Genomic DNA, 26,066 nt, shown 5'->3' on the forward strand with positions numbered 1-26,066 from the left:
CTTTACGAAAGCAGCGGCCCGCCGCGTTCGTTCACCGTGCATTCTGGCCCGTTTCGCGGCGCTTTTTCCGCTACAATTGTTCCGAGTTTTCAGGGGACTTCAGCTGTCGTTCGGCGCGGGTACGGTCGTTCGTCGGCGGGTACGAAGGCGGGCACGAAAGGAAATACGATACCGTGAGACAGAGTGGCATGCAAATCGAGCGCGAGGTTCCACAACATGTGACACGCGAAACCATAGAGCAGGAGCCTGAATCCCCGTTCAGCATGCACGATTCGGAGAGTCTGCACAGATACAGTGCAGATCGCTGACGACTGCCTCATAACTATAACAAGGGCCTCCGAGTGAGGTTTTATTTCTTATAGTTCAGTGCACTTCATGTACCGAAGCCATCTGTAAGCAGAAACGGTAATTGCAGATCGCTGGGAAAGGGCTTTGTACGGCAATGGGCCCAGAATAAGCACATGACCACCAGGTGGAGAGCATCGAAGATAGAGTCGTAGACGAATGCAACACTGCAGGTGAGTGCGGTTTGACCATGGCCTACTGCACCGGGCAATCTGCCTCTTAATCATGGTTTCATTGCTTAGTAACTCACGGAACAAATTGCAATGCATGCTCACTGGCCTGGACAGGCAAAGCAGAAGGGTCGGTCTAAAAATTAATCGACAGAAAACTAAGTAATGTTTAACAGTCTCGGAAGACAACAGCAGTTTACGATAGGTAGCGAAGCACCTATCAATAAGTGGTAAGGGAATACTTCTACTTAGGGCAGATAGTGACCGCGGATCCGGATCATGAGACTGAAATAATCAGAAGAATAAAAATGGGCTGCGGTGCGTTTGGCAGGCATTCTCAAATCATGAACAGCAGGTTGCCATTATCCCTCAAAAAAAAAAAGTGTATAACAGCTGTGTCTTCTCAGTACTCACCTACGGGGCAGAAACCAGGAGGCTTACGAAAAGGGTTCTACTTAAATTGAGGACGACACAACGAGTTATGGAAAGAAGAATTATGGATGTAACGTTAAGGGATAACAAGAGAGCAGATTGGATGAGGGAACAAACGCGAGTTAATGACATCTTAGTTGAAATCAAGAAAAAGGAATGGGGGGGGGGGGGGGTGCATGGGCAGAGCATGTAATGAGGAGAGAAGATAATCGATGGTCATTAAGGGTTACAGACTAGATTCCAAGAGAAGAAAGGAGGAAGGAAAAAGTGGAGAAGGAAAGGAAGGGAGGTTAACCAGTTTAGCTTAACCGGTTTGCTACGCTACGCATGGGAGCGGGATGGGTGGGGGATAAAAGATGGGGAGAAGAGATAGAGAGAGCACATGACACGGCACACACATCGTTAGTTACAGTCCGTCACTCTTGCGCGGTACGTGACATCACTGTCACAGCCGCTTGTCCAAGTCCGTCTCCTTCATAAACCGAAGTAGTCCCTTCGTCGCCTTCAGCTGCGATGTCTTCTGTCGGCGATATGTGAAAATAGTTGCAACTGACAATGATCTATTGAGAAGAGAAGGAAGCGTAGCAGGGGACGGCAGAAAGTTAGGTGGGCGGATGAGATTAAGAAGTTTGCAGGGACAACATGGCCACAATTAGCACATTACCGGGGCAATTGGAGAAGTATGGGAGAGGCATTTGCCCTGCAGTGGGCGTAGCCAGGATGATGATGATGATGATGATGATGATGACTACGACGACGACGACGACGACGACAACGACAATGACAACGACGATGATGATGATAATGATGATGACTGCACGGGCAGCTTGCCTCTTATCCATGGTTCGCCCTACGAGGCATGAAGGCCTGCACACTGCAGGCTCCCGACAGTACAATGTATAGAAAGAGAAAGCATATGCACGAGGAAAACGCTAAGAGTGGAGTTTAACCAGAGAACAAGTACAGTTTGCTACATAGGGCGCGGAGGGGTGGGGATCCATAAACAGAGAGAGAAAAGGATGCATAGAAAGGCGGGGAGGTTAACCAGAGGTAGTTCCGGTTGGCTACCCTGCACTGGGGGAATGGCTAAGTGTGATAAAAAGAGAAAGAAAGTGTAAGAGGGACATAGAGAGAAAGAGAGACGAGCACGAACAAAGCGCGTACAATATATAGCGATAGGGGGCGGCGTTCTTAAAGTCTATCGTGAAGCCCCGTAGGCCGCAGAAACCTCAATAACGCGTGTAAGGTCTTCAACGCAGATGTTCTTTGGGAGCACTGACCTAAATCTTTGATTTCTGATACTGGGCGATTGTCCAACTGGTCCAGTACTCTGCACATTACTTTTCTCTGGGCACTATATCGCGGGAAGATAGATAATACGTGCGAGCGTTTCATCGCTGTTGCATGTGTCACCCTGTCACCCGTGGGGTTGTTGGCCATTCCAATAAGGAAAGCATATGAGTTCGTAAAGGCAACACCTAGCCACAGGCGGTACAGCATGATCTGTTGTCGTCGTGGTAACCCAGGCGGTAGGTTCATCCGTATGTCCGGGGACAACGAACACAAACGACACATGGTGAAAACGTTCGAGTCGCACTAGGGCAAAGTACGTTCACTGGACATCAATCGCAGCCCAGCCGCAGTGTCTGTTCGCGAAAGCGGAATGAAGATACGTTCACCACTTTCATGCGCAGATCGGGCGGCTTCGTCGGTGTGGTCGTTCCCGCTGATGTTACAATGTCCTGAAAGCCATCGAAAGTTTATGTTGTGTCCCTTGTCATGGCTGTGATGATATATGTGTCGAATTTCTGAGGCCAGTTGTTCATTGGATCTGTGGCGCATTGGGCTTTGTATGCACTGAAGGGCTGCCTTCGAGTCACTAAAGACAGTCCATTGTTGCGGCGGTTTCTGCTTAATGAAATCAAGTGCAGCACGGAGTGCCGTGAGTTCTGCACCCGTCGATGTGGCCACACATGAAGTTTTTAATTTGATTTCTTCAGATTTTGCGGGGATGAAGACTGCAGTAGCAGAGCTGTTGAGTTTCACCGAACCATATGTGTAGACATGGTGCCGGAATCTGTGCACGTTGTGAATGTGTTCCAACGTTGCTTGTTTCAAAGATTGCAAAGGAACTGCGGCTTTGTTTCTGATGCCTGGAATTGTCAACTGCACTTGCGGCTGGTGCAGACACCACAAGGGGTCGGATAGTCGTGTAGCAGGCGTAAATTATGATGGCAAGTAGGACTGATGTCTTACAATACTTTTGGCAAAAGTTGAATGCGGCCTTTTTGCTGGCAGGCAAGCAGGATGGTGGGAGGGAATTCGAGTCAGGTGTCGGATGTGTGCTCTCAGGACATCTGTACCGATGTAGACCGTCAAAGGAGCGCCTCTGGCAATGGTCAATGTCGCAATCGGTGATGTAGTTTTGGGAGACCGAGACAAGTTCTGAGTGCTTGTGTTTGTATACTCTGGAGTTTGAGGATATTTGTAGTGCAAGTATTTCCTAGTGTAGGTAAGCTGTACCGCAGGAAGTCCAAAAACAGCGCTTTATACAGTTGCAACATTGATGGTACCGTTGCGCCCCAGGACTTCCCGCCGAGAAACGCAAGAAGCTCCACAATGGCGGTCAAACGCTTTATCATGTACGAGACGTGAGGGCTCCAAGACAAGTCTCTATCAATGATGACGCCAAGAAATCGGTGCGTTCGTCTGTATCACACAGTTTAGTCATTAATCCGGAAAGCATACGGGGCCATCGCTTTGCGAGTAAAAGCAACGAGTGCACATTTCTAAGGGGGAAGCTGCAGGCCTTGCCTTCTTATAAGTATGTTGACACGGCCGTTGAAGCCTTCTGAAATCGTGCGCGGACCTGTACACGTGCCACTCCTGAAGCTATATGCAAATGTCGTCTGCATATACGGAGAGCTGAACGGTTTGTGGTAACGAATCGTCAAGACCAACGAGCACCAGGTTGAACAGTGTCGGGCTGAGTACTCCGCCTTGCGCTACACTACGACTGGTATAGCTAGACGGCGTTGGTCGGTATTCTGTCAAAATAAAGAAATATCTTCCATTCAAATAGCTGCGTATCCAGCGAAATGTGTGTCCACCTATCCCTACAGCTTCTAGTGCGTCCAGAATTGCATGACGGTCTACATTGTTGCACAAACCTTTAATATCAAGAAAAAAGGACGCAGTGACTCGTTTCAGATGTTTCTGGTGCTGTACATATGTTACAAGGTCAATAACGCTATCTATTGACGAGCGTCCGGTGTCGAAGACCAGCCATTAGCTCTGCATAGACGTTAAAAAATTCCAAGTAGGATTCTAATCGTGTAAGGATCATTCTCTCTATTACCTTGCCGACACAGCTGGCCAGTGCTATTGGACAATACGATTACAATGGCAATGGATATTTGCCAGGATTTCCACGTGGTAGGGACCAGACGCCATGATGCGTTGTATAGGCCAAGAAGTTCATCTCTGGCCTCTTGACCAAGGTTTGCAAGCGCAGAGTATGTGATGCCATCGGGTACTGATGACGAAGATCACCTGCACCCAGCAAGTGCGGCCTCCAGTTTTTCGATGGAGAAAGGAGCGTCCATACAAGGATCTCGGCAGCAAGGGGGACAATAATAGGAATAGGTGCGCAAGGTGAATAGGTGAACGCCGGACTCGCGATCCTTGCTACGTCGACTCCTCGACATAAAGGCGATTGACGCTGGAGTGAGGTCCCTGTTTGTGACCTAAACTTGCCGTCTTTATAAAGAGGAAGAGGACTATACATATAAACTTTCTGCGCAAGTGTTAATCAGGTAAGGTTTAACATGACGTAATAAAGTAATAAGGCCAGGCGTTCAAGTCACCTTGTTTCAGTCGATGCCAGATGATGTACATGCATGCCGATTTTTGGCCGAAGAAAGATACCAACCAAATTGAAATGAAAAGTTCACTTGGCAACGGTATGCCCTTCGATAGTGTCCGGAAATAAAATAATTAATGAAGAGTTGACAAGAGTTGATTGAGTGCTCTAGAACTTAAATGCATATGTTGACAACAGTATTTGCAACCACGTCGTAAGCTAAAGGATGATACAGTGATTTTACAGATTAGAAGGAACCGGTTAAAAGCTACCAAACGGCGAAATTTGTGCGATAAAAGGGCTCTGTGAACGGCAAACTTTCGCTTTAGAGTTCCATTACACTTTGCATCTGTCGGGGTCTGAACGCAAACGCGTCACTGTTAAAAACAGCAGCATTTTCTTCGAGCTAGAAAATTGATGGCATCCTTGCTGGATACCGCAATTCATGAGTCATACGCAACGTGGAAAGAGGCGGAAAAAAGACAAAAGAAATGACAGACCACAAGCTCGGGTCTTCAAAACAACAGCTGTAAAATACGCAAACACGATTGCTCCGCTACCGGAACTATGGAATCGTGGCACTGCGTCGTCCCCATTTCAGTTTATTCTACAGACGGAAAATTACAGTTGTCATTTACTTAAATATTGAGTACTTGTCCCTACATTACGTAATAACGAGAGTGGAATACTAATTGGAAAGCGATGTGATTCCATAAATCAACACTTATCGGTGACAGTTTAGAAAAATCAATTTACAACCTCGCACAAGACAACATACGGAGAGCCCTGAAACAGGCACGCCGCAAGCTTTTTGTTCCGGGCGTAATTTCAGTATAAATACAAACGCGAATATTCCTATAGCATTCACCTACGTTTGTAAAAGTGGCTTAGTTCACACTTCGTAACGTACACTCGACACTACTCCACGTTTAGAAACCGGCTACACAGCGATTACACGTCGCACTTTCCTGTGTTACGCGTAAAAAGAGTTCAGAACAGTTGCTTCCTGCTCGCTATAAATTTACGCTGATGGTACATCAAGCAGTGGTTACATCAAATTATTGTGCAACGGCCTCTCTATATCCTTAAATTAGGCAATCACACGAATGCTTGCGTGCCATGAGTAATTTCTGCAACAAACAGTTATACTATTAAGCTTATAATTCTGGGAAGTTAGAGCTATATGATATACAGGGTATCCCAGCTAACGTTAGCAAGAGTTTAAAAATATGCGAATGCCACGTGGTTGGACAGAAGCAAGGTAATGTTGTTTGCCATCGCTTGTAGATCCTCAGAATATTTTTTTTTAGTTTGAACTAATCTCAATTTAATAGGTCCTATTTATTTGATCAACTTCAAAAATAGTATAGTTAAACGAAAAGTGTCAATGAGAAAATTGTAGAGCGACATGAAGAACTCCCCATACACCTTTCTGCTGCTCAATAATTGCTACATAAAAGTGTTTTTCCGAGCGTGAAACAAGCCCGAAAATGCACGAAAAATTGCCGAGCGACTGGCCGCTCAAGGCACTTTGCGAGGCACTTTGATAGTAAAAAAGAACGTGTTTTAACGTACGTCGTGTTTATTCTTTCGTGATGTACGCGTATTATATATATATATATATATATATATATATATATATATATATATATATATATATATATATATATATATATATATATATATATGTGTGTGTGTGTGTGTGTGTGTTACTCGTTGAGGCGTGTAAAGAAAGAAAGAAAAATGTGGAGGACGCTTAAGCTTCGCCTTTGCGAGTGGAAGGCGATAGCATTTATAGACCCCTGACTGCGTCTCACACCTTCCGGCAACTGCTGCTTATGTAACTGTAATGTTTGTCTTGAAACGCTCGCAGCGATCGTCATGCACGAAGGCGAGCTTTCTGATACTTCTTTTGTCCAATCAAACCCCCCCCCCCCCCCCTGCCCCCATGGCGTGCACCGCAAATGCGCGGAGGTGAGCGCCACCTGGTTGGTGTTGCAAAGAACCGAGCGGGGTGTGCCCCTCCTACAAACGGCAGCTTGAAAAAGGGTTTGTGTTTCCGCGTAACAGGATTATGTTTTCTCGTATATTTAATTTACAATCTGACACTACCATGTCTGCAGGTTGTGTGTAAGTCGTACTTTACGAATATTGCGACACATTTCACTGAGAAATTACAATAGTTCAGTAAAGCCTATGCGCCACGCGGAGGGCCTCCGTGGATTAGGATGTGTGGTTCGGGATGATTATCTCACGCGGACAATGCCGCCGACACCGACGCCAACAACAGGTTTCCCGTGACACGGGGCCCCTAACGCTGTCGTGTTAAAAGAAGGAAACCATCCTTTAACCTCTCTTTTTGCACACTTGCTTGGCATGTTCGGTTTTCCAGCTCAAGCGCGTGGGCTGTGAAAATTAACACGAATGAGGGTTCCTGAGCGGTCTCGTTACAATGTTAGTCCCGAAAATCGAACCATAAATCAGGTTCCTTATGAATTATTCGAGAAATGCAGTAGATTTTTCGCACCAACATTGCAACGAGGCCGTTCAGGAACCCACATTCGCGTTAATTTTAACGGCCCGCGCACTTGAGCTGTAAAAGCGAACATGACATGCAGGTGTACAAAAAGAGAGGGGTTTCTTTCTTTTTTTCCCCTTAATTCTTTGACATTTATTTTGTGTTTTGAACCTGTTATTCACACACGCACGTGTGTTTCTCTTCCCTGTAGCGGAAACGTTGTTTGAAAAAACGGAAAGAAGGAAATGCGACGCAGTAGGCCTGCAAGTTCATTGTGCGTCACTAATGAAACCGGACAAAAGTTTTTCCGGCCGCCTTGTACGAGCATTGTTTTCGACAGCCTCAAAAAGCCTTCAATTACGCAGAAATTGCGGAAATGACACACAGTCAAGGGGCTCTACGCCTTTTGTCTAAACCATCCCGCGCCAGTTGCGAACAGCTAGATGGACACCACGCCTATTGCGCAAACAGTTTGAAACTGGTGATAAGGCTATGTTCAACTGAATTCGATCGTCTTTCGTAGTGGCCACAGGAGTTGCTTTAATCCGCGCTATCGCGTCTATACGCAAAAATACCTCTGGGAATTAGAAGATTGAAAGGCTAACGATGGGCGCTTTTTATGTGTATCTTTCAAATGTAATAATCTTGTACCGAACTAAATGTATAAAGTGTTACATTAACGCGTTGTTCATTCTTCTTTTCGCTAATTTTTCAGGGCCAACACACAGTTTTATCATGGGCGCTGCGGACTGCTTCATCACTGTCACTGCTGCAAAGCGAGCAAGGGTCTCTAATGCCGTCGGATAAGGGCTGTTGTTTTGGTTTTTAAGTAACGCCACACCCAGGAGAGGGTTAACGAAGGGAAATGGTAAAGGAGCCGTGAAGTTCCCAAACAATAGAGAGAGAGATAGGGACAAACTTAAATAATAGCTGAAGAGGTCCTCCTAGCGAGAAGTTTGGCATGCTACTCCAGGTATGATAGATGAGCAAGGCCATGCTTTAGACATCAGTTAAACTTCAGAAGCCATCAATGTTATTCTGCTTTAGATTAACAGCTGTATTCCTATCAGGTCTAGAGTGTTTTAGTTTAGATTCCTCGGTGCCGCAGTTTTTAAACCATTGTGGACGCGCTACGGATGCGCACCAGATGCTCAAAAAGCGGAAAGAATTTTGCACACAAGAAGTCACTAGACGTTTTTTTTCCCATTGGCACTGCAATCGGAAAAGCTTCACATGTTCACACCCATAAGCCCCGCGTTTCTTCAATCTCAAGTTAAAGAGAAAGATTAGCGGCGCCATATACCATGGCGCCATATACTAGAGGCAAAAACAAATAAAGGAATGCATCGAAGTGAGCTTATAGTACATCTATTGCACAACATTACTGCGGGCTTTGTGCTTATAAAGCTAGTTAACTAGATTAGGTACTAAAGCGATCGTAGAGGAGTTTGACATTGCACACGCGCATAAAGGCAGTGCGACAACTCCATCACAATCAAAATATGTTCATATTCACACTTCAGTTTTTACAGACAGTCCGCAGGCCATTATTGACTGTCTCCCAGTAGATGTCTGTTTCTTGAAACACATAGGCTACACAGAGTAGAAGCAGTGATTTAAATTACGCGTCCTCATGCAGACTAAATACAGAGTCTACAAAAGCTTTCTATAGATGGCATCCAGACAATAAAAAAGAAATGATAATTTCGGTAAACGGGGAAGGCAAGCTTCCGCGTTAGTTGGCCGGGCCCTTTGTGCAGAACACCAAATGGCTTAATCCACTCAGACTCCCGGAGAGGAGCAAAATAGGGTGACCAAGCGATGCACGGCGACCGCACGCGAAACTTACTCTTCGATGCGAAGCCCTTCCCTAGACCGGACGGAAGCACCTAATTCGCGGAAATGTAACAAAAAGATATCGCAAAAAGTTGGGCAAAGGGTACAAGGACGTGGAAGGGAGAGGTGCCTCCGTCGCTCACCCGCATATCCATGAGTGGCGTCGTCTAGGAGCTGAAGCCTGACCAGGAACGTTGAGGAACAACGGCGTCGGCGCCGTCCGCCTCGTGTTGGCCGGCTTGCAGGCGCCCTCGCGATCGGCCCCGGGCGGGGGAGCGGGGGGCTCGTACGGATCCGGCTCGAAGCGCACTTCCGGCGGCCGCAGCATCGTCCACTTCCGCCGTATCCGCTTATCCTCTTTTCTTTGTTCCGCTTTTGAAGGGGTATACGCGCGCACTTCTCAGAACCGGGACGGGCACGGAAGGAGAAGCACTGCACGACGACCACGAAGCGAAGCTCGGAGCAGGAGGTCTTCGACGCAGAGCCACGCGGACGACAGATGACGAGGCACTCGTAGTTGGTCAACTACGCAAGATGATGACACGCTGGCGGTGCAAGATGACGGCGCACCGTGCTGCCGAGAGAAAACCGACAAAGAACTCGACGAGTCCTTCACGCCGTTGAGAGGAAGAAGCGAACGGGAGGACGTCGACAGCCAGCAGAACATGTCGGAGTCAATAGCGAGCCGACCAGTTTCTTCGTTCTTCTCCCGCTATTTCCCCCTCGCTGTTTCTGGTAAGCGCGGCGGAACGTCTGTCTTCTGTCAATTACGCTCTCGCAAGAAAGCGGATTGCAGTGATGGAAACTTAGTTCCACAGCTAAAACAGTGTAACAACGGCACAGCGTCGGGCACGCGATTCCTAATGCATACCGATAGGCTACGGCTCAAGCGGCAGCGCCGGTCGACGTGGTGGCTCCAGAATTCGCACAAATTTCACCAGACTTGCATTAGAGAGCTCGCAATACACTTCTGAGAAAAACCGGTCCAACCGGTGGTACTTCCAGCAGTCCTTCAATAACTACTTCAGGATGAGTTTCACAACTAAGTCATATTCTTTGACCGTCTGCAATCCCGGCGGATAATTAAAAAAAATGCAATACTTTCTTCTCCGCGCGAAAGACGCTCTCTTCGGTTTCAAGCCAAAGGCGGCGGCCGATGCGAGATCACTCCAGTATAAAGCGCGTCTTCGTCGCTCTACGTGTCTGAGATGAGCGCAGACAAGTGAGGTTTGTTGTGACACTCCGCACAGTGTGACACCAGTCAGCCTGCAAAGAGAGAACCACGTTATCAAGCGAAGGAACCCGGGCCTGCGTAACGTTTTTGCAGGAAAAAGAAAACTACGTTATCTAGAAAGAACCAAGAGAATCAATGGACAAACTGCCTGTACCATGTAGAAGAAGCAAACAAGACGAGGCGCGAGGTGCCGGACAGCTGAACAGGAGAACCACCGCTGCAGAAACCACGATCCCAACAACAACGCCTCCGGCCGTGGCGGCGGAGCGAAGGAAGTGTTATACGAGCATCCGGAGCAGATAACCGGGCTACGGTGAAGGGAAGGGAGATTCATAGAGCGCGATGTCAACAAACGACCACCAACTCGGCTTTTTGCGAGACGCTACGTAGCGAAACTCAGCTGCCGCAAGACGGTGTAGCGCACTCAAGTGCACGGCAACCGAGATACAACGAGCGGAGGCAATTAGGTCAACGAGCAACATAAAAGAAAACACAAAGAGGCAAGAAGCAAGCGTCGGAAGAAACGTGAGCGGACAGCGTTGACTGTCCTCCCTGCTCAGAAGCCTCGCCCCCGCTAAGAATTCGCGATTGCCGGCTGCCGCTTGTTGCTTCTCTCGTAAATCAAGACAAAAGAGGATAAAGTTTACCACGCTTTGTTGCCGAAGCCAACAAGGCATTAACGGCACGTGCGTGAAACTATGCTATAGGGCCAGCGAGCCACGGCTGGCGCGTAACGCGGCAGCCGTTGAAACGCTTCCAAGATGTGGGCGAGGCCGGCGCGCCCAGCAGGGCTGCGGCGGCGGCGAGGGTGCGTTGATCCCCTGTGTCAACGATGCCTCGTCGCCACCGAGAAAGCCAAGCAGCAGCGCTTAGGGCACGTAACGGATGAGCCTACAGCCGCGCACTTTGGTACGTTTGAGCACGGCGTCGCACAGAGAAACAGCCGTAGCTGCAGACGCTGGCAGTGTGTTGACGGAACCGTTGCACCGGCAATTTCGCCGACGTCAAAGTGAGCACGCGAAAAAAGCCGCAGCCAATCACGTTCGCCCAGGCAAGCACGAGGATTTCGCTGGTAAAGCGACACGACGAAGCAGGCGAAAATGGATTGGGGCCCTAATTGGGAAGCGAGGAGGAGTAAGCTGTCACAGCCGGAAAGTTCCAGAAAACGTCAATGAATTTATCACCGCTTATAGCGCAGGGAACGGCAAGTCGTTGATCTTGTCTGGCAAACGGCGTTAAAGGAAACTTGCAGTCAGCTGCTTCGTCTCGAAAGAAGGTCAGCCTACGTCGCATGTGACCACGCTATCCAATGATAGGGCGAACAAGCCAGTGGACGAGCCTTCAAGACAGGCTGCTATTCGACAAGAACTAGGAGACTCTCAGGGTGCAAAGTGCCGATAGAAATGTATAATGTCAACCACTGACCACAAAAGTAAGGCTCGCCGACAGGAAACAGTCACATATCCGACAATGTAGTGATGATTCCTTTAAGTGCAAGACAATTATGTGTTGGAAACCTGACAGGAACTCACTAGACGCTAAGCAATGTTCTCAAACGTGGTTACATAAGAGCTCACGCTACAGCGAAATCGTTTAGCAGGCAAGCTGCATGGCATGCATCGACTCCTTTCGAAGCAACCTACAGAAATACAAATACAGCATCCGCGATTCGTTGAAGTTATTCATTTCCAATCGAGGACACCTTTCACGACCTAGAAGCAAAGAGTAGGTACTCACCTAGTGCGACACCACCAAAACTTTCAGCAAGGTTGTCAAACTTTATGCCTAAGGGCACACTAAAAACACTCGGTCCACGGACAACCGAAATGAAACGATCGCGCCCAGCAAAAAACAGGCCATATCCAGTCTTGCGAAGAATACGTTTTCTGCGTTTTGAAGTCGAATGCGTCAGTGCAAGCAGAAAAGGCTTGCCGTGAAGGATACTAGAAAAAAGATGGGTCCGACCTTTCGAACATACATGCACCGAGAGCTCTTTTAAGAGCGCCAGCAAAAGAGCAACGGATGATCTTATCAAGCTCGTACAAGCGGTTCAACCTGGCCTGCGAGCTATGTCGGCACTCTCTAGCGAACGACACAATTCGTAAAAACGTAGCACTTAGGAAGCTTTCAAAAGAAGACTGCCTAAGAAGGGCGCCAGAAGAGTTTCCAGAAACCGAGCCCTCTTTCCGACATTTCTTCTCGTGTTCGTCAGAATTAGAGGTGGTCTTAAGAATTCGCTGGCAATCAACGAGTACGAAATTATATATGTCTACAGAAAGTAGCACAGATCCCCTTTGCTCCGCTGATTCACGACACAGAGGCTCCACATGCGAACTTCTCGTTCCAGAAGACTAGCCGATGCAGTTTCAAGCTTATGTCTACTTACGAGAGAGCGTGAGATTAAGGCAGACACGTTTAGTTCCTGCCTCGCGAAAACAAAAGGAATAGATACCGTATCGAGCGAGCCTCCAATGGACGAAGATGATGATGATTACGAAAGGACAATCCGCGATCTCTCTATGCGTAAACACGAGGCGATAATAAAGGCCACGGAGAGCGCACACGGAGAATAAGCCGAACAGGCGACAAGAGCAAGAGAATATAAGGGAAATGCGAAACAAGGCGAAAGTGTCAGCACGTACGTTCCCCGTTTGTCAAGCTGCGCCGTGGAAGACAAAATGCCGACTTGGAGAACACGTTGCAGAAACAACCGTGAAGCCAGCAAGGGTCGCGGCTGCGGTGTTGTACCCCGTAGAAGACTGTCAGCGCTCCATCAAGCAGCAGCCCATCGGTAACGAGCGTGCCGCGAGATTTGAAAATAAACCTAACGGCAGCTTGAGTTATAGGCAAATCAGCAACGAGGTAGAAGAAATACTGCAAGAATTTGCACGCAGGATAAAGCAAGCAGGAATCACGCATGCGGAATTTTTTTTTTCTCGCTAATCAGCCCTGGACGAATAGCGAGATATATAGAATGAAAGAAAGTTGGAGGGTGGGAGAGAGAAAAAGAACCAAAGGAAACTCACAGGAGACAGTCCGACGACTAAAACACGAGCACTTCACAGACAGACAGACGTTTTGTCCGCACGCACTCTAACGCGACGTGCTGCACGCAGACGAACGCGCTCACTCGTAGCACTTTTTTTTTCTTTCCCTATACTTGAATAACGAAGGTCACGAGAAAAAAAAAAAGCACCACACCACACAAGAGAAAAAAAAAAACTTCACTCCAGGAAGGCACAACGGCGACGTGACCGAAAGCGTTGTTCTTCGCAGCCTATATGGGAGGAGTGCGCTCTACGCCGACTGAACCGCGTCTGGGACGCGCCACTACTCCCGGGTGCATCAGTGGTCCGAGGAGAGAGCACGCAGAGGAAGAGGAAGAGGAGGACGGGCGGAGGGAGCGCCGATGTGTCACACAACACGGCGCGCTCCGGCCCAGCAAGCCGCCGCGGTCGGCGAAGCCGAAGGGCTTGGGCGCCGCACTCAGACTCCGAAGGGGAAGCGTGCAGCGCGGGTGAAAGAGAGGCAGTGGATCGGAGCGCAGGGCGCTGCGCTTTCTGGAGCGCGCGCTGCCGCTTTGGTAGAAAGTGCGTGGCTGATAAGGGGGAGAGCAGGAAAGCCGGTAGTTATCTGCACGATTAACGCCGCCGCACCGGCGCTCGCCGATACACAAGCTTGCGGGCTTCGAACCATCCTTTCCAAGTTTGACAGCTCACTAACGCAGCGAGCTTGCATAAACAGCAGAACGCTGACGATGTGGCGATGGTAAGAATGAAAAGAGGGCCCTTCACAGGACCACTTGAACCCGTTTCTATCTTTCGCCAGACGTAAAAACGGTCACGACGGCGGTGACGTTGGCGAAAAAAATGAAGCGGTTGGCGTGGCGCGTACGCTCAACAAATTGCACTCCGCAGCGCCGTCTGCACATTTGCCGCGTCACCATACGTCACCTTCGAAAGCCAGAGCCCGACGTTCAGGTGAGAGTTCCGATGTGGTAATGAATGTCACGGTGACTCAACAAAAGTGGTAGGTCAGGCAATATTCGTAGGCCGAGCCACTGGTACCGTTACTGCGATGATGATGTCAAAACGATGAAAGAGCAAAACCGGCGAGGACGTACGGATGCAAACAGTCCTTACTTCCGCCCCACTTTTCAAGAGCAAAAGCCAGCGTCTCGACCGCGGCCCGCCTCGACTGGCGGCAGCGATGACGACGCGAAGTGCGTCCGGTGAAAAGCACCGAGTTATGCTACCAGCACACGTGGCTTCAGTGGCGAACTCGAAAGCTTGTTCGTGGCATCCGACTCGGCGTCAGACACTTCTCAGTAGTTACACTGGTTTCTCGAAGCTCGGTTAGTCGCTCGGGAGCACGCTCTCTGCATCCACGAATGGTGCGATGACGCGCAAGGATTTTTGTTTCTTCGGGCCTCGCGGAGCAGCAGTCAGAGCAGGCATGACCAGCGACGCGACACAGCGCTCGTTTCGCGAAGGCGTTGTTTTCTGTCGCTCGCCTGCGCCACTGTAAAGAAAGAACGATTCTTTCGGCTGGGAAACTAGGTGCACGCCTCTGGCGAGGGGGAAAGAAAAGTGCCGATGCGCTCGCCGCTTGTGTTGACTGCTCGCTGCTGCTGGGCGGGAAAAGAACACAGCTGAGCCTTCCGCCCGGCCGTTGTGGTATTCGTTTCTTGTTTCTCTAAAACGGGAGAGCTAAGAAGCGACGCGGCTGCCACTGTTGCAGCCTCCAACGACCGGTGCAACTCTCGCGCGAGGCGCCGAACGAGAGAGGGAAAGAGGAGTAGAGAAAAGAAGAACGCAGGTGGCCTCTACCTCTCACCTGTCGCCGGTCCGCTCCAGGCGACATGAATCGAGCCCGGGAAAACAATGAGCCAGCGGGCTGCTGCTGTTGTGCACCGCTGCGTGCGAGCGGCAGTGGCGATCGCGCGGCACCGCTGGCGTTACGGGGCGGTATACGCGCACAGGCCTCGCGAGAGTCGACTGCGATCGAACTGGAGGTCCGCAGAGCGAACCCATTCCCGTCGAATATAATAGGCCCGAAAAAAGCGGAATATGGAGCTCGCCGGTGAAGGTTCTGCGAAGAATGCCGGTAATAGACAACTCACGTGCTCTCCTGAAGTCAACACATTCTAGCACGACGCTACGGCACTGCCGTCACCGTCGTAGCCAGTGACAGATGCCACCTGTGCGCGCACGATGTAGAAAAGCTATAATGTACGTGCTATGCTTCTACGATTACTGGTTCAGCTGGCGCGTCTAAATCCCGATACAAAAAGTGCATTCGTGCTCCGACGGGTGGTTTAACCTAATTTAACCTGGCTGCGAAAGCGCAATCACGCTTTAGTTTACAGAAAGGTTGAGCCAAGTTTTCGTCGTGTCCCCTTTGGCATTGCTGTCCAGCCTGCAGTTATGGCCCGAATTCACTCGGTGCTAACACGCCGTGGTTGCTTAGTGGCTACGGCGTTACGCTACTAAACACGAGGTCGCGGGATCAAATCCCGACCGCGGCGGCTGCATTTTGATGGGGGCGAATGCAGAAACACCCGTGTAGCGTGCTTCGGGTGCAGGTTACCAGAGGAGGGCAAAACTTAGACGTAGTCCTCCACTACGGCGTGCTTCATATCGTCGTTCTGCCACGTAAAACCTCAGAATATAAACTGTGTGCCAGGAGTTGTTATATGTCGATCGAACAAAGTGCAAGAACAGAACAAATGAAGCATAGCTACACTTATGACACAGCCCATGCCCATACGTAAATAACACCTCGTCTTTAATTGCGACCGGTGCCTGTCCGCTTGAGTAAACTTTTGATGTTTTTTTTTTTGTTAGGTTGAACTAAGCTGGGGGATGAGATGGAGATATTGAAGTACTGACGAATAGGGAAAACAAAACAAAAAGAGAATGAAAATTCGCAAAATTCAGAGGCAACACCATACGTACGTACGTACGTATATATTCCTCTGAATACCAACCGATCATCGACGCTCATGCAGGAAAACATTTCGGCTGAGACTGGCGAAGGGCGAACGTCGATACAGCCGCGTGAATCTCTCGCACAGCTGCGCCGGCTTCTCGCACACAGACAGCATAAGAGAAGCGAATGAGAGAGTCGCTACAGAACCGGAGTCCACAAAGGAATTGCCCTCTTCTCACGACGCAATAGCTAAGAAGACCGTGTCAAGCAATATCTGCATTTCCGGCAAATGGAGCGGGGCTCGCGGTCGCATTAACTTTTGCGCTCAACTCCGCCGCTGCCCGATTTTTCCGCAGGAACTACATCGTGCGGCAGATCATTTCATCATCTGCCTTCATGATTTCACCCGCAAACTGCTTGACGGGCTTCACTGCCGTGAAAGGAACGGGCCAGTCGCGGGATGGAGATCTGCGAAAGGCAGTGACGCTCTGCTACAGGTCCCAACAATAAATTGCTGTGCTTCCTTTTTTTTTTCTTTTTTTACAAGCAATGAATGGTTAAGCGGACTGGTGATTAGGTTGCATGTTGCGACTCGTTATATTCTGCTGAATAGTCGGACGCAAACAGAGCGAGCAGCGCACTAGCACGCTAGCTAATAAAGATTTATGATAACGTATGTAAAAGTACAGCGAAAAGATATAGCATGTCTTGCCCGGCAGTTACTCAGTGGCTTTGCTTTAAGTTTGTGCTCAACGCACTATGCATGCGATCTCGATGGAACCGGAATCTCCGCCGCCACGTAATTCATTTCGAAGAATAGCTTCCGACAGAATTGACTTGAGCGATACATCATTTCTTCTTCAGTGTTGGTCGTTTTATAAACAAAGAAAACACTTGACGGGCTTCACTGCAGCAAATGAAACGGACATTTCATACGATAAAGATTGCCGTAACCAGCGCCGTGCATGCTCAATGGTTTCTCCCGATAAATTTCTGCCTTTATGATTTTCTCTTTCCTTTTTCGTAGAAGAGAGTATTGGTTAAGTGGATTTGTCATGTAGGTGCAAATTATAACTGAACCGATCACTTCTTTGATAAAACAGCATCACCTCACTTCTGAGGTTGACGTACCAAAAGCGACACTCCGATGATGATGCACGTCATAGGGGCAAACTGCGGATTATTTTGACCACCCGGTGTTGATTAACGTGTTCTTTAACATGAGTGGTCTTGCTTGTCGCCTTCCCTCTCCCCCATCGAAAGGCGGATGGGGTCAAACCCGAGACGCCATATATCCACTGGGACACCGCGGAAGGTGTCGAAAAATAGAGCGCAGTCACACGAGGCAAGTAGCGTTTCAGCGAGTTCACAAATGAGCAAGTTCGTGAATAATTATTTAGGCCTACTGACGAAACGCATTTACTAGTGTTACACCACAGGACGTCAAGGAAACGGAATGTTAAAATTATTCACGAGCAGAAAATCAAAAGATAAACCACTGATTATAATACTTCCAAAAATTTTCACGGCACAAAAAGAGAGTTAAAAAGAAAATATATTGACGAGAGAAAAACACAGGCCTTCAAATCAGGGTGATATTACGCCGCTGAAGTGGGCAGATTAAGTTCCACCTAAAGAAATTCGGGAGCGGACGAAGACATTGCTCGAACGAATGAAGCGGCCAATTCGAGTGGAAAAATTGAATAAGTAAAACGACGCGCAAACTGCGCAAAGTTGATATTGCACCGCTAATCATGGCCGAAATAGGGAAAAAAAAGCAATTACGCCTTATCAAACTTTTGTTTGCAGTTGATTTCTCAATGATTTAATCTCTCGCTTTGTTTCATTGATTAATCCCTCGTATTGTAGCTCATTGTTCTATATGTATTTGTGCAGATGAACTGAATGTTTTAGACCCTGCTCGAATGCACGGTGCTAGACATGCACACCCGATGTTTAGGCGCTCCTAGCTGCGTATGGCTAATGACATCTGTTAATACGGCAGATTGCCTCTGCTCCTAAATAAGTAAACAAGAGACTCAATATAGCAAAGTTTGGGAGGACGTCCTAATGCACCAACTAGCCCCACAACGTCCCACGTGCCACCTATGCCCAACGTCCTATGCACCAGCAGCCCCATCACGTGTTTTACTGTTTTACGTCCCGCACCAAAGCAGCCCAAACACATATATACTTTAAAATATGTTGCATCTCACTGACGTATACCGACGCTGAAGTTTCGGCGCGAAGTTTGACCATGGTTTCCTTCAGTAATAATTAACCCCTTAACGCGGAATAATCGAAGACTTCTAAAAGGATGCTTCACCAGCCTAAACAAAATTAATGTTGACTTGTGTGTAGCGTAGCGTAGTGTGTATGTGTTGACTTTGTTGTTTGTGTAGTGAAATAAGTAAGACTGTGACATGCAAAAAAGAATCTGAAGCGATCGTGCTTGCCCACCCAGATGCTCTGCTTTCTCTTTTCTTCTTTTAAAAATACGTGATACAAAAAAGATGATGGCTCCTTCAAGGGAAATCGGTTACTCCTTTACCCATAAAATAACATAACAAAAATGAAAGACAAGACAAATTTCAGTCGGCAATTAACTGTGTAATAACGTAAGTTTAATATTTAGAAAGGTAGAAAGTGGGAAAACGTATAGCTCAGATATTGTGGATGATGAACATCTCAAGTTCTTGTCTGCAAATTCAATACGAATGTATTAAAGCAAAAACGTGGAATTATATTAAACCCAGCCCACAAAATAGCAGTCGCAGTTCACTATTGTATCACTGTTACTATTACTAAAACCTATCGTTTTCCTAAACGTGATTCGCAGAGATATCTGCAGAGAAACGGGTGTCGTCCGCCATTTAATCCCACACTTCTAAGAACGCCTGTTCTTCTTCTCCCTGATGCCTCATCGCCGTCTTCGCCGTCTTTTCTGACTCCTCGGGAGCAAAGCGCTTCAAAACTATTACTATTACTAAAGCTATTATTATTACTAAATCAACTAGAACGTATACTGCACAAGCTATAAACCACAACTGTCATGCACTCTTCACAAAGAGTCGCAACTGCTTAGGCACTGAATTTTCGATAAATTTTCGGCTGATGAAACTCAGTCATACTCTAATAAACAAAAGAAAATGTTGGCTATTAGAGAAACGCATGAGGTGATAACGACTAATCGACGTAAAAATGTCAAGGTTATTGCACTCGAAACGATCGCGCTAATGTCCGTACTAGCGTAAGAAAAAAATGGTCGAGACACGCTCCGCATGAATTATACATAAACGCTCAAGAGACAGATTACATGAAATGCAGCGTCAGTTTGCGCGCAATGGCCTTTTGAAAAGATTACGATAAATATTGGCATCACTCATTCAGATATAATGAATGAATCTCGCAAAAAAATATGCATTTAATTATACTTTAGAAGTCGGGTCATTTAATGCAGCGTCGCCTTAACGGCGCGCAATTATTTCCATAACGCATCGCAATGTCCACGTTACGGTATAAACGTTAGTCTTTCGTTGATGTCTTCATAGAACCGCCGAACGCGGGTTATACAATAAAAAGCTGCCAGTTGCACAACCTTGCGAACGAAGTTAAGTGTTTTCGGTGCCCACTGAGGGCGTTGCGGAACGTTCGTTCTCCAAGCACAGAGCCGAAGGGGAACGACAGAGCAATTTTCTAGCGGAAGTCATTTGCGCTTCACAGAACAGGTTGGATGTACTGGGCATTTTTAACTCGCAAGACGCCCTTTCGGAGCCATTATATTGTGGCGAGTAAACGAGCTTTCCTTTCTTTCTTTCTTTCTTTCTTTCTTTCTTTCTTTCTTTCTTTCTTTCTTTCTTTCTTTCTTTCTTTCTTTCTTTCTTTCTTTCATGTTTGAAGGGGTTGGATGGCAATTATTTGAGAAGGAAGCTATATGTACAGTTGTGGTCCGGCTTGCTCTTCGTTCGGACGAAACGGCAACCAGTTGTGTATTGCAAGGCTCGATACGACAAATTCTCGTATCCCATCGGTTAGACAGAAGACATGGGTCGTTCGCATTCTACGTAGGTCGGACATTCGCCCACCCTTAATAAATATGCATGAGGCTATATATGTGTCACAGGCGTCAACTACTCGTAATATGGTCGACGGGCAGATTAACATCAATTATATATCATGATTATGCACATTTCCTTCTAAGTAACGACGACAATGTCGGCAAAAAAAAGCAAAATACAGAATGAAACAAAGCCAGACAGGAAACGAGAAATGCGAAGCTTAAAAGGCAACTTCGCCACTCCTGTTTAGCCAGAGGGCGCAGCTACAGCGCATGCGCCAAGCGTGCTGTAAGACACAGACGGTAAAGTGGCAGTGAGATAGGTGCTGGTCCGGCACTCAGATAAGAACTAGCGTGCTCATAACGATGCGCTATAATTAAAGCCAATTGGAATTTTCAAAGAAGAACCGACCGCCGGTGCGGCACACCCCAAAATTAAGTTACCCCGAGGATTAATAATAATAATAATAAACAAAAAAAAGTTCGTGACGGGAATACGAGCGGTAGGAACCCACGTAGGTAGCCGACCTCAAAGCCGTGATCAGTTGGCACGAAAATCCCGTCACACGGACGCAACAGCCCATGCGCCGCACAAAAGCAAAATGAGATTGCGTCAAACCTATAATTTATTGGTGCACTGCAAAAGCCGCACATCCCCCCCCCCCCCCCCCCCCCTAGCTGGCGTACGCAGTTGAGTGCCGCGGTAATGTTTAGATACGGCGTTTATTAAGCGCAGGTGTCGCGGCCGGACCCCGAATTTTCGAGTGACACGCATTATATTTTAGGAAGGCCGACGCGCATAAATTAGTCTGCGACACCTCCGGCGTGAATTGCGGCCATGCTTGCATAGTTGCTTGGTATTCTGAGAACTCGCGCTCAAAAAAGTATGCGGCTGTGCTTTTAAGTGGCGCAGTGGTCACCTATATAGTAGAGTCAGGGGTTCGACGAAAATTAATCTTGTCAGGGATCCTGTTAACACAAATACTGCGGTAATCGAGCAAGCCGTGAAATGATAAATGACGCGTACAAGGAGTCCGAAGCCTCGTTAGGCAGTTGTAGCGCAGAATTAAGGCCCCGAATCCTGAAGACAAGTCGCGAGTGCGCATGCCCAGGAGTCACCACGGCGGCGTGGCGCCTATGTTAATTGCAGTCACGAGTCGGCGTATTGGGCGCAACAATGGGAACGCCATATCCGCCTATTCAAGTCATTTTATTACGTTCAGTTCATCGGCTACCGCGCTCTACAATCGAATTACTGGTTCTAGGACAAACCGACCGTTACTCCCTCGGGCGCATTAAAACACAAGTGAAAAGGTACACTCGAGAGACTCGCGAAGTGCTACGTGGCTGACTCAATGTCGAAGTAAATTTCCCGTTGGATACAGCACAAACAAACAAGGATGCAAGCAATGTCTGAAAGGCGGAAATGCATGTGCAAAGATGCAACGATAGTGTTCCTCTATCATTGGTGCGAACAACGTCATTATCAGAAGGGCGTCGAATGCCTATCATCGTTTACGCTAGATCGATTCCAGTGTGACTGATTATTAAGGGGCCATCCCCAATAATCAATCCTCCAGCGGTAACATACGAGGTTGGAGTGACCGCTATTCGGGGATGAATTCACCCACAGATAAAGTGAGAGCTACGCCGATTTACAGGGGAGCATATATCACATAGCTCGGTTACGAAGACAATGCTGCACAGCCCTAAAATCACCGCGATGCAAGGCTAACATCACATCCGCAGGTTTCGCGATCTGCCGTGAACTGGCAGATCAACCAGCCAGCATTTTATTACCAGACGGGACAAGTGTTCCATAACACATGAGCGTTCTTCTTGCCCAAGTATTCCACCCCAACACTATGAATAGCTGACCTAACTTACAGCAATCGCCGTGATATCTCAGTGGCTACAGAATGCTGCTGCTGAGCGCGAGATCTCTGGATCGATTCCCTGCCTGCGAGCCGCATTGAACCGCACCTCCCGAGCGCTCGTGAGCCACACCTTTCCCGCTTGTTAAATAACTACAGATGCTCTCAAGCAGTCGGCAGCTCTGTACAAGTGCGTGACTCATAGTCTTTGTTTTGCTGCGGGCCGTTCAACCAAATCAGTCAAGCAGGCAGCGTGTATCACGTCTGGCACTAAGTTTTATCGCTCACAGACTTTCTAAAAAACATGGAACACCTATGGTTGTTTCGCAGGCGTCTAACATCCACTGACAATTTTTCTCCGGGAACTGAGGATAAAGTCTGCTGTTCTTTCTTTTTTTTTTCCTTCCTATACACTATTCCTCATACCTGATGAGTCATCTCCGTACACTCAATTTAACACCATGATAAGTAAAAGCACTGTTAATCACATTTCTTTTGGTTTAAATGATACTCGTCAAACGTTTTATATTGATATACCTTCTGCATTCACCTACCTTCGTTGTGGAATCAAAAGTTAGGCACATTCGTGCCTGTATGCTTATCATGCTACGTTTATTATCGGCTGCTATATCGGCGACTTTTCTGTTCAATTTTCTGAATGCTCTTGCGCAGGGAGCGACAATGGCTAACATCCAACACTATAGAACTCTGCGTGATGCGTGCACACACACTAGATGAAAAAATAAGGAGAAACACCGAATCACAATTATAGCAATATTTACTTCCGCCTTTAATCAGTTTTCTTGGACAAAAGGTGGCCGCAATTACGCGTCATGTCGTCTCTTACAAAAGAAAGCCCAATTTGCAGGCAGTTATCTGCGAGCCGTTACACTGCTTGAAATATGGGTAGGTGTTCAAAGTTTGACCCGCACTGTAGAGTGCTGATTACACTCGGAGCGCGAGGCTGCCTGTACTTTTTGCGCCACCGGTGGTCGCTGGGGACACCAAGCTGATGCATCGTGGTATATGGTGAAAGCGAGTACCTTTGTAACGGGTTATGACTGTATTTTGTCCCCCAGAGATCATCAGCCAGGGCTCTCCGATGGAGCCAAATCGCCGGCCGCCATGAGGTGCGATTATCGCGTATCAATCTCTGAACACTGCATACATAAACATGATTTGGTGGGCGCTAGATAGAACAGTGTGTCTTCTCTCCCGTGCTGATTGGAGCGGTCCAGTCAAATAAGCTGCTAACTGGTCACCAGGTGGTTGGTTCCACCAACAAGCTGTAACTTCATCGTCTCGCGAAACATTACGCCAGCACGCTAGATTGTGGAGTCTTATCTGTGTGGGCGCAGCACCCTCGTTGAGTACGCGAAATATGTTACCTTGAAGTGTATCAGTGCCATGACGTGCCTCAGGCCTCCGGTAACAGAGGAAGGCACTTCAACAATCGCGCGCCTGACTCGTCTACCCCCCTCCCCCTCTCCCCCCCCCCGCTGGAGCAGGGATCGATCGCTTTGCTTGAACAGCTGCTGGTTCAACGACCACTTGTAATACACCATCATGCCTGCGGTAGGCTGCGCGCGATATCGCGACTATGCCCGGCGCACATTACACAGGAAGATGACAAACTGATACAGAGGCGCAAGATTATGCCAAACGCGACGCCTGCCAGAGAGATGACGGCCCGAGATCAGAGCACGAAAGCTGAACAACGAAACACGAAGGGCAGGTAAAAACCACGCATCAAATAATGGGAAGAAAAATTATAGTTGTAACGCTAACAAATGGGAGACAACACGGTGAATTACACATCAAACACGGCTCGGTGACAGTTCAGCGAAACTGAGGATCAAACATTTCGGTAGGTTGTGCAATGCGTGGATCTGATAAAAAGTGGTTTATTAGGCAACACAATGAGTAACAAACCTAAAACAAAAAAGGCAACAAGTGCCAAAGGAACAGAAACGCAGTCATGGGCAGCAGATGATTATATGAAACGATGAGCTCAATAATCTGTGGACATGGAATAAGGGTAATTAAGGACCTGTGGAGGATGCTTTGGCAGAAGAGTGGACTTAAAACAGGCTGTTGATGGTGACGCAAACCTACTTCCTTTTAATTGTTACTCATTCAAATTTATTGTTTAAGTTCTTCAGACAAGGAACAAATGCTCCTGTATACGAAGTTCGCTTTCGCCATAGGCATGGCGAATTTCCACATTCCTTTTCATAAGCCTCTACAACGTTGCTCATACCGTATGATGGATCACTGCGCTGAGAAGCGATACTTTCGACAAGGACGTGAGTAACTAAGACACTTGACACACAATGTGTGTCTTAGTTCCTCAGGTCCGTTTCGAAAGTGTTGCCTCGCAGCGCAGTGCTCCATGTTGTGTCAGAAGCAACTGGCCCACTGCAACACTTTATCGCACATTCTACTTTTTCCGTCTTTCATTTCCTGTTACCCTTCCCCCAGTGCAGGGTAGCAAACCAGAATCTCATCCGGTTAACCTCCCTGCCTTTCCCCTCCCGTTTATCTTTTTCTCTCTCTCCGCTATCAATGAGACGCTGGTCGCGAGTGAACATTGAAATGCGCTGCCAAGACAGGCTAACACGCTGGTTTCAGGTCCCAGTGACATCCTAAGATGCGCGTGACATCGTGCTATGCAATTGCGCCACCTGTATCGGTATCTATCTCATTACACGTCATGCGTGTCGCACCTTGCGCATCTCCGAGCCGCATGATTTAGAAACTACGGCCGCCAGCTTCGCGACACGCTCGGCAGACGAGAAGTGCTTCAGCGAGCCAAGCAAGGCTGGGGTGACGGGCAGCCACCTGGGCCGCTACACGTTCTGGTTCTTTGCACAGAACGCATTGTTCTCGCGGATCGCCGGGCCCTGAGTGCGTTACACGCTGATTGCGGAAGCGATTATGCCGAACGGTTACGTTCGCAGCATGCGATCTAACGTTATCTTATGCTTCCTTTTATAGAAATTTGGTACTACGAAGAAGGCTTATCTGGCATGCTTTCATGCTGAGATTATAGGCTAGTGCTCCGTGTCAATCCCTTAAAGACCTAACTTCGCATTTATAGTGACAACTAGCGTAATTTCTGACGGTGGCCGCGGGAGAAGTCGTCAGCTTGAATAAAGGAGTGACAACCTTACCTTGCTTAACAGTCCTCTTCCCGAATCTAACTAACACTCAATTCGAGTTCAAATTTTTACTTGCCAGACAATGCGCTGGAATGTCCGCCGAGCTAAAAGCTGTGAAAACGGTTTTTTGTCCAGTGGCTGGAGTTTTTATATAATTAAACAACTACAGCCATTTGCTTGATCCACCTTGCTGGAACAGCCTTCTGTCCCAGACTGACGTCTGGCGAGCTTTGACATGGTTATCTTTTCTCCTTTTCTCCTTTCCTCTATTCAAGCTATAAGAATGGGAAGGCTTAGGAATGAGGATCAACGGTGAATATCTCAGCAACCGTCAGTTTTCAGATGACATTGTCCTGTTCAGCAACACTGAGGACGAATTACAACAAATGATTGAGGATCTTAACCGAGAAACCGTAAGAGTGGGGTTGAATACTGATATGCAGAACACAAAGATAATGTTCAAAAGCCTGGAAAAGGAAGCAAGAATTCTGTATCGCGAGTCAGCCTCTAGTGCCTATACAGAAGTTCATTTATGTAGGTCAGTTAAACAAAGGAAACCCTGATCATGAGAAGGAAATTTAGAGAAGAATAAAAATGGGTTGGAGTTCATATGACAGGCATTACTAAATCCTGATTGGGAGCTTAC

The 26,066-nt window shown here is 47.8% G+C and overlaps 1 protein-coding gene across 3 annotated transcripts in view; it reads right to left on the minus strand.

The window, feature by feature from the left end:
- dnc (phosphodiesterase dunce) overlaps window positions 1–14,904 on the minus strand; it is a 708,859-nt gene extending 693,955 nt beyond the window's left edge. Inside the window, exons 1-2 of one of the 3 annotated variants that reach the window (XM_075671523.1) lie at window positions 13,424–14,904; window positions 9,307–10,429 (exon numbers count right to left, since the gene is read on the minus strand). In XM_075671523.1, the coding sequence (XP_075527638.1) occupies window positions 9,307–9,491 (185 nt within the window). In that variant the 5' untranslated portion in view covers window positions 9,492–10,429; window positions 13,424–14,904. Of the gene's footprint in view, window positions 1–9,306 lie in introns of all 3 variants that reach the window. The other 2 variants (XM_075671522.1, XM_075671521.1) reach the window with 2 other exon arrangements.
- Window positions 14,905–26,066: the final 11,162 nt, after the last annotated feature.

The sequence above is a fragment of the Dermacentor variabilis genome, chromosome 10, assembly GCF_050947875.1.
Source record: "Dermacentor variabilis isolate Ectoservices chromosome 10, ASM5094787v1, whole genome shotgun sequence".
In the NCBI taxonomy this organism is placed as follows: Eukaryota; Metazoa; Arthropoda; class Arachnida; order Ixodida; family Ixodidae; genus Dermacentor; species Dermacentor variabilis.